Genomic DNA, 9,192 nt, shown 5'->3' on the forward strand with positions numbered 1-9,192 from the left:
AGCTGTGCTTGCCGTGCAGCTGGTTTTGGGGTGGGTGGGACTCCTCTCCTTCCATTCCTGCTGTCAGCAACAGGAGTCTGGCTGGGCAGGAGGAATCACTGGGGGTCGGGGGGAGGGAAAGGGTTGACACTTCTGGGAATAAAGATAGGGTAGGTGGGAGGGTGAGGTCAGGGCTGGGTTAGGGTGCTCTTCCACTTGCTCTTCAGGAGTACCAGGGACTGCCACTCCTGGCAGTGCCAGACTGGCATAATGAGATCTGTTAGGTGTGAACGCCAAACAGAAAAAGGGGGAACTGAGGTGCCAGCTTCTCTTCTCCTCATCCAGCAAAGAAAATGTCATCAATTTCGTTCCTCATGGAAATGTAATCAGTGGGCTCGCTGCTGGCTTTGTCTTAATTAGGCACTATTGATGGAAGCAGGGAGGGCGCCTTCCCATCCCCCCACTCGGCTTCCTCCCTGTATTTCCCAGGTCTCCCCAAAGCTCCTCCCGGCCCCAGGTATAGCGGTCTTCCAGGCGCCTTCTAGCAGCCCCGGCCCGCAGCGCCCCCTGGCATCCTTCGAGATCTGCCCCGGCCCTCATAGCCCTCCCCTCTCGCCTCCTCTCTCACGACGCAGCCTTTGTTCCTATGGAGAGCGAAGCCCCTCCCAAGCCCGGTCACCTTCCCCAGGGAGTCCCGCCTCTCGTCCCCCCCAAAAATCAGCGACGCTTTCGAAAGCCAATCCTCAGATTCCCAAAATTCCAGTTCCAGTCTTCCCTCCCTTTCCCCGCCCCGCGCCGCCCCGCAATCCTAGACCCCAATCCGAACTAAGAAGGGGAAAGAAGCAGGAGGGCAAGGGTGCTCCAGCCCCGGTTTTTCCCCCGGATCCAGCTGCAGCCACGGCTGCCTGGAAATCCTGGAACGCCTTCTAGATCGCGAATACGCCTCGCCGGCTGGGCGCCCGGCGCCATCTGCTGGATCCGTTCCGGCTGGGGCGCACAGACCTGGGCGCAGGGTCGGGCGCTTGGGTTCCCCTTGCCTTTTTCAATGTCCTGCGAGGCGGTAGCTCACTGTCTCTCGCCCCAGCCCTTCCAGCTGGGTCCTGACACCAGCCCCCGCCCCCCGCACCTCCGGCTCGCCAGATGTGGCTACTTTCCCTTAGTCCCGGAGCCTTCAAGCCCCGGGTCCCTGAGGGGTAGACCTGGGCGGGGTGGGGTCGGGAAGCGGGGATCCAGGGCGCCTGCGCGGAGGAGTCGGGCTCCGGGGAGCCGCGCACCGGCCCGTCGCCCCTCCCTGCCCGGGGTTGCCATGGGGACGCGTGCAGACGCCTGCCCGAGAAGGCCGCGCTGGGCAACTTCTTAGTCAGAGTGGCCCATCGGTCGGTCTAGGGAGGAGAGGGTCAGCGTGGCGAGGTGTGTGTCGGGGGCAGAGGGAAGGAGGGAAGGAGTGCTGGGGAGAAGGGGCAGTAGTGTCGGGGTAGGAAGGGACAGTTGTGGGGGAAAAGAGGCAGTGTGGAGGGAGGGGGAGCAGGGAAGAGTGGTGGGGGGGGGGGGGAGGAGAAGGGGCAGTTGTGACAGTTGGGGGGGAAAAGCGATTCTGAGGGGAAATTTGCCTGCTGGTAACCAGTTTAAGGAGAAAGCCTGGCCCCTGCGGTATTTCCTAGTAATAGAGTGAGCCCTGGGTTAGCAGAGCAGTTCCTCCTGGGGCCTGCGGTGTGGGAACGCGTGGTGAATCCCACAGTGCATGCGCCTCAGGCTCCAGTTTGAGGCAGGAAAGCGCAGCTTGACGCTTCCCTGGAGACTGATGGAGGAAGCCTCCTTGCTGTGGTTGGTTTTATTGATTTGTTGGCCTAACAGAACGTTTTTCCTTGGAGCAAAGTACAAATCCTTCAAGTTTGAAATTCATAACCTGAGATCAATGCCTGTGGCAGCCTGTGGGGATGAGGAAGGAGAGCCACAGGTGGCGTTAGGCTGCAGCTGAATGAAAAGAGAGTGCCCAGCGCCTCAAACTTTTACCCTTGAGATTCTGAGCACCTGCCCGAGATGCCCGCTTCCTGCCATCCTACCTTTCTGAGAGAGGCACCACTGTGGCCTTCCTCGTGCCCCAATTGCTTTTTCCTCATTACACAATTTAAATTTATGATTGAATGACTTTTGTCCTTCTTGCTTCCAATCTGTTCTCAGGGCATTTTGAGTCAAATAAATGATCCTGACTGATCTTAACAGTTAGCACACAGTTCCTCAGCCAACTATGCTGAGAGACCTCAGTACACACAAAACCGAGAGGCAGTGTTCCTGCCCCTCAGGAATTGAAAGCCAAAGAGCCAGGTGGCAAATACTGTTTTTCTTTGTTAACAGATGTTGCAGATTTTAGTGGGGTTGGGAGGAGCATTTTTCCATTTAACTTGGGAGGAAAAGAGGTACATAGGAAAATCATCTTGGTTTGCTTGAATGATTGAACAGTGACAGAGGGTGGGGGATGTGCACCCCTTCCTTGGGCCTCTCTCACTCACTCATGGTCCTGGAGGTTAGAGTGGATGAGGGTTTGGGCAACCGCACTTCAGCTTGATAGATCTTTTCCGGATTATCTTATGTTCTCATACCCTGGGGCAGAGATAGAGGTTCTAAATCCTCATTAGTGGGGTGTCTGTTTGGCCATCTTTTCTTTTCTTTCTTTTTTTTGAGATGGAGTCTCACTCTGTCACCCAGGCTGGAGTACAGTAGTGCGATCTTAGCTCACTGCAGCCTCCGCCTCTTGGGTTCAAGCGATTCTCCTGCCTCAGCCTCCCCAGTAGCTGGGATTACAGGTGCACACCACCACACCTGGCTATTTTTTTGTATTTTTAGTAGAGACGGGCTTTTGCCACGTTGGCTAGGCTGGTCTCGAACTCCTGACCTCAGGTGATCTATCCGCCTCAGCCTCCCACAGTGCTGGGATTCCAGGCATGAGCCACCACACCCAGCCTGGTCATCGTCTTTAACTGCCATTTATTCCTAGTGCCTTGAGGGACTGACTTTGATTTTTAACCCACTGTCCTGAAGACAGTAGGATATCTTAGGGAAGAACAGCAAGGCCTCCCAGGCCTCTGTGGAATACAGAGCCCTTGTGGTTAATGGAGCAGGGTGTGGGTACCACCAGAAAAGATGATCATACTGAGTTTCAGTCAATTTATGAATTCAAAGGGGACTGCTTGTATCAGGGGGCTGGTTTGGGGGTGATATCTGGTTGTGGACTGTCCACTCCTATGTACCTGTAGGTTTTGCCTGCACGATGTCCAGCAAAGCTGAGAAGAAGCAGCGATCGAGTGGCCGAGGAAGCTCCCGGGCAAGCCGGTCAGGGCGGGCCGCTCAGGCTGCTGTGGCCACAGAGGAGCAGGGGAACGCCCTGGCTGTCAGTGAGCCGGAGCCGCAGGCTGAGCTCCCCAAGGAGAAGCCTGGTGGGTACTTGCTGTGGTAGAGGATGCTTAGCAGTGGAGGGTGGGGAAAGTCAGAGGGGCTTGGAGGGGTTTTAGGGCTGGGGAGCAGGCACTGTTGCTTCTGGGCAGGAAACGGGCTAAGTGACGCCCCCAGCCACGGACGTTCAGCAGCCCTGCCACTGGGTCCCTTTTTTGTGTTTCTTCCTCCTGGCCAGCCTCGTCGTTGTTCTTTCTGTCTTAAAATTTCACACAATATACCAGGAGTTCACCAGCCAGTCCTTTCTCTAGCCTCTTACTCCTTATTTCAAGTGTTCCTGGTTGCTCCTACCCCACCGAAGAGGGTTTGATCTCTTCCTTTTTCCCATTTTCACCCTGGGTGGCAAAACAAATAATGTTTTTCTCCCATTAAGCCCATCACCATGGAGACTCAGCCTGTTTTGCCACCCTTTGAATCCTAAGCCCGGCTGATGCTTTCTACCATCTGTTTAAGGCTCTTGTATCTCCGCCCTCATTTTGGCAGGGACTTGGTAGACTGCGGAGGTTCAGGTTCAGGACGACAGGAAAGAAGTCTAGATCTAGGGAGGAAAGTGTTTAAGGAGGCTGCCTCTTGTGGCTTTGACCTGAGCAATTCCTTTCCTGTGGGTGAGCCAGAGCCAGTAAGATTGGAAGGTTTTTGGTAGTTGTTGCTATTGCTGGGCTCTCCCTGAGAGCACTGGTCAGTGTAGACAGGACTATGAGCTAAGTGTAGACCTCCTTCTTTACCTGGAGCTCCTTTACACTGATACTAGCTTGTCAAGAAGAAAAGAAATAGAATCTCCTTCTAAGATTAAAGGTTGAGAGATTAAGCGTGGGCATGGGAGAAAAGTCCCTGGGCCATAAGAACCTGCCTTAGGTTCCAGGATCTTAGAAATGTGCAGAATTTATCCTTCTGAGTTCTGAAGAGCTCAGGTGAAAGCAGTTAAAATGGGACTGCTGGGTGCTAGGAGGAGTAGGGAAAGATGGGAGGGAATGCAGTGAGGTTCAGTTTGGAGAAACCTCTGGGGAGGGAAGGGAAGGAGCTTTAAAATGAACGTGTTGGCCTTCGAATAGCAAGGATTTCTGCCTCTCCCAGCTCTAAGCTTCCTTTTCTTTTCTTTTTTCTTTCTTCCATTTTTTTTTTGAGACAAAGTCTTACTCTGTCACCCAGCCTGGAGTGCAGTGGCACAATCTCAGCTCACTGCAACCTCTGCCTCCTGGGCTCAAGTGATTCTTGTGCCTCAGCCTCCCAAGTAACTGGGATTACAGGCACACACCACCATGCCCATCTTATTTTATTTATTATTTTTTTTGAGACAGAGTCTTGCTCAGTTGCCCAGGCTGGAGTGCAGTGGTGCGATCTCAGTTCACTGCAACCTCCACCTCCTGGGTTCAAGCGATTCTCCTTCGTCAGCCTCCTGAGTAGCTGGGATCACAGGCATGTGCCACCACACCCGGCCAATTTTTGAATTTTTAGTAGAGATGGGGTTTCACCATGTTGCCCAGGCTGGTCTCGAACTCTTATTCTCAAATGATCCACCTGCCTTGGCCTCCCAAAATGCTGGGATTACAGGCGTGGGCCACCACGCCCGGCCTCCCCTGGCCTAGTTCTTATCTGGAACCTGAATGCCAGCAGTTTTCCCAAGGGAGTTGGATCACTCACCTACCGCTAAGCTCCAGAATTGCCTATTCCATCTTTTCATGCCTTCCTGCCCCGGCCTCTATGCCTCATTCCCCTCTTAGTTTTCCTTTCTGGAAGCCAGAGTGGAGTGTCCTGTTCCCTATGGCGTTTTGGTTATATCTCATTTGTTCCTTCCTCCTTTCAGTCCCTGGGGGATAGGAAGGCCACCAGTTCTACCCCAATCTCCTGTGTGACCAGTAGATCAGGAGGCAGAGAAAGAGAGCCCTTGGGTTTTATGGGAGTCCAGAGCGGGCGTGGCATTACTGAGTGCCCAGCAGGCCAGTGGTTTGGAGAAGGACTGATTCCTATGAGCCTCAACTTCTCCATGTGGGAAGAGGAGTGGGGGTAAGATGGAGGGCCAGAAGCTGCGTGCCTGGAATAACCTCAGTACTAACCACCTTCATTCCCTCACCCCTACCCCAGTCAGTGTTTATTTTATTTTTAATTTTTTGGAGACAGAATCTCGCTCTTTCACCCAGGCTGGAGTGCAGTGGCATAATCTCGGCTCACTGCAACCTCCGCTTCCTGGGTTCAAGCAATTCTCCTGCCTCAGCCTCCTGAGTAGCTAGAATTACAGGCACCCGCCACCATGCCCAGCTAATTTTTTGTATTTTTGTAGACAAGGGATTTCACCATCTTGGCCAGGCTGGTCTCGAACGCCTAACTTCAGGCGATCCGCCAGCCTTGGCCTCCCAAAGTGCTGGGATTACAGGTGTGAGCCATCGTGCCTGGCCCCCAGTCAGCTTTTTACATTAAATTGAGAGATAATTCACTGACTATAACATTTACCCTTTTAAAATCTACAATTCAGTGGTTTCTGGTATATTCACAAAGCTGTGCAACGTTCCCGCTATCTAATTTTAGAACGTTTTTATCCCGCCAAAAGAAAGCCACTTTAAGCACCTTGAAAAATTGGCACCAGGTGACTCCTGTATCTTTAGTTCTAAGTTGCATCAGAGCCTCGTCTTTTAGCAGTCACTCCTGGTTCCCCCTATCCCCCAGATCCCAGGAACCACTCATCTATTTTCTGTCTTTATGGATTTGCCTATGCTGGACATTTCATCTAGTGGCCTCTCGTGACGAGTTTCTTTCACTTGGCACTGTGTTTTCTTTTCTTTTTTTTTTTTTTTGAGGCGGAGTCTCGCTCTGTCGCCCGGGCTGGAGTGCAGTGGCCGGACCTCAACTCACTGCAAGCTCCGCCTCCCGGGTTTATGCCATTCTCCTGCCTCAGCCTCCCGAGTAGCTGGGACTACAGGCGCCCGCCACCTTGCCCGGCTAGTTTTTTGTATTTTTTAGTAGAGACGGGGTTTCACTGTGTTAGCCAGGATGGTCTCGATCTCCTGACCTCGTGATCCACCCGTCTCGGCCTCCCAAAGTGCTGGGATTACAGGCTTGAGCCACCGTGCCCGCCCGGCACTGTGTTTTCAAGACTCATCCATGTCGTAGTATGAACCGCACCACCATGTCTTCTGATGGCTGAATAGTATCCCACGGCATGTTTACATCACATTTTGTTTATCGATTCCTCTGTTAGAGGACACTGGGCTGTTGCCACCTTTTGCCTATTGTGAATAATGCTGCTGCAAACGCTGTAATAAAAATAACTCTTTGAGTCCTTGCTTTCAGGTCTCACGGGTCTCTACCTAGAAGTGGAATTGCTGGGTCATTGGATGACTGCATTTAGCTTTCTTTCTTTCTTTTTTTATTTTGAGACAGAATCTTCGCTCTGTCGCCCAGGCTGGAGTGCAGTGGCACAATCTCTGCTCACTGCAAGCTCTGCCTCCCGGGTTCACGCCATTCTCCTGCCTCAGCCTCCCGAGTAGCTGGGACTACAGGCGTCCATCACCGCGCCTGGCTAATGTTTTGTATTTTTTTAGTAGAGACAGGGTTTCACCATGTTAGCCAGGATGGTCTCGATCTCCTGACCTCGTGATCCACCCGCCTCGGCCTCCCAAAGTGCTGGGATTACAGGCGTGAGCCACCGCGCCTGGCTGACTGTGTTTAACTTTCCAAGGAATGCCTTCCTTTTTGTATCTTTATTCTTCCCAGAGCCGCGGTTGGAGGGACCTCAAGCACAGAGTGAAGAATCGGTGGAGCCTGAGGCAGATGTGGTAGGCCTGGGTCTTCCCTGCGGCATATATTCTCCCCAATAACTGGTGAATCAAAGGATCAGTTGTGGGTGGCGCATGAGGAATTCTCTCTTGTCTGCCACTTCTTTTACCTGCTCTCTGCTGTTAGCCTGCTCACCACAAATCCAGTTCACAGAGTAAAAGACGAAGTCATCTGTGCCTTCGCCAGGAGAGAGGAGGGCTTTAAGTAAGGCACAGGTCTCTCTTCTCTCCCCACCGTGGGTCAAACTGTGATGAGCTTATTCATCATGTGGGTGAACACCTGAACAAGTTGAACGAGCTGGGAAGATATTGTCCTAATTGGATACTAATTTCTAAGACATTCTCTTTCCACCTTTCCTTCAGTTCTTTTCTTTGGCTGAAGAATTTACAGAAGCTGCTTCAATCACCTTGAGAAATGGCACTAAATGACCTCTGCTGCTTTATTTCCAAGTTGCATCAAAGCCTAGTCATGACCATAGTTACCTGGGTGAGAAGAATAGAGTGGTGACCCTGACATTTTTCAAAAAGGGAGAAAAAAGTAATGACTATCAAAGAAAAAAATGGCAAGAGACAGAAAAGTCAAACAGAGAAAACTCATGGTATTACTGCCCAAACACATTTAATATTAATATTTTGATATGTCTGGCCAGGCACAGTGGTTCAAGCCTATAATCCCAGCACTTTGGGAGGCCAAGGTGGGAGGATCACCTGAGGTCAGGATTCGAGACCAGCCTGGCCAACATGGTGAACCCCATCTCTACTAAAAATATAAAAATTAGCAGGGCGTGGTGGCAGGTGCCTGTAATCCCAGCCACTTGGGAGGCTGAGGCAGGAGAATTGCTTGAACTCGGGAGGCAGAGGTTGCAGTGAGCCGAGATCGTGCCATTTGCACTCCAGCCTGGGCAACAAGAGCGAAACGGAGTCTCACTCCCTTCGAGCAGACTGGAGTGCAGTGGCATGATCTCGGCTTACTGCAGCCTCCACCTCCGGGGTTCAAGCGATTCTCCCTCCTTAGCCTCCCAAGTAGCTGGGATTACAGGACTGCACCACCACGTCCAGCTAATTTTTGTGTTTTTAGTAGAGACAGGGTTTCATCATATTGGCCAGGCTGGCCTCGAACTCCTGATCTCAGGTAATACACCCGCCTCAGCCTCCCAAAGTGCTAGGATTACAGGTGTGAGCCACTGCGCCCAGCCCATATGTTACGATTTTGTATTACACCTTTTCACAAATATTTTATTTTTATTATTATCGTTATTGTTTGAGACAGAATCTTGGTCTGTTGCCCAGGCTGGAGTGCAGTGGCATGATCTGGGATCACTTCAATCTCCGCCTCCCAGACTCGAGCAATTCTCATGCCTCAGTCTCCTGAGTAGCTGGGACTACAGGTTCCTGCCACTACATCTGGCTAATTTTTTTTTTTTTTTTTTGAGACAGTGTCTTGCTGTGTTGTCCAGGCTGGTCTTGAACTCCTGGATTCAAGTGATCCTCCTAGGATTAGGGATATGAGTGTCCCAAAGTGCTAGGATTAGGGATGTGAGGCACTATGTCCAGGCACCTGGCTAATTTTTGTATTTTTAGTAGAGACAAGGTTTCGCCATGTTGGCCAGGCTGGTCTTGAACTCCTGGCCTCAAGTGATCCACCCACCTTGGCCTCCCAGAGTGCTGAGATTACAGGTATGAGCCACCATGCCCAGCTATTATTATTCACAGTACATACTCTTTGTAAACTTTTTTTTTTTTTTTAAGAAACAGGGTTTCTCTCTGTTGTCCAATCAGGAGTGCAGTGAAACAATCATAGCTTACTGTAACTTTGAACTCCTAGGCTTAAGTGGTTTTCTTGCCTCAGCCTCCTGAGTAGCTAGGACTACAAGCATGTGCCACCATGCCCAGCTAATTAAAAAAAAACCAAATTCTTTTGTTTGTTTTTTTTTTGGTGAAGATTGTGGTCTAACTGTGTTGCCACGGTTAGTCTTGAACTCCCAAGACTCAA

The 9,192-nt window shown here is 51.4% G+C and overlaps 1 protein-coding gene across 1 annotated transcript in view; it reads left to right on the forward strand.

Annotated features, from left to right (window-relative positions):
• The first annotated feature begins 3,247 nt into the window (after positions 1-3,247).
• The window catches only part of DNAH2 (dynein axonemal heavy chain 2), a 133,364-nt gene continuing 127,419 nt past the window's right edge, over positions 3,248-9,192 (forward strand). The window contains exons 1-2 of the mRNA XM_031934294.1: positions 3,248-3,413; positions 7,138-7,199. Of these exons, the coding sequence (XP_031790154.1) occupies positions 3,248-3,413; positions 7,138-7,199 (228 nt within the window). The remainder of the gene's footprint in view (positions 3,414-7,137; positions 7,200-9,192) is intronic.

The sequence above is a fragment of the Piliocolobus tephrosceles genome, chromosome 16 (assembly GCF_002776525.5).
Source record: "Piliocolobus tephrosceles isolate RC106 chromosome 16, ASM277652v3, whole genome shotgun sequence".
NCBI classification, from domain to species: Eukaryota; Metazoa; Chordata; class Mammalia; order Primates; family Cercopithecidae; genus Piliocolobus; species Piliocolobus tephrosceles.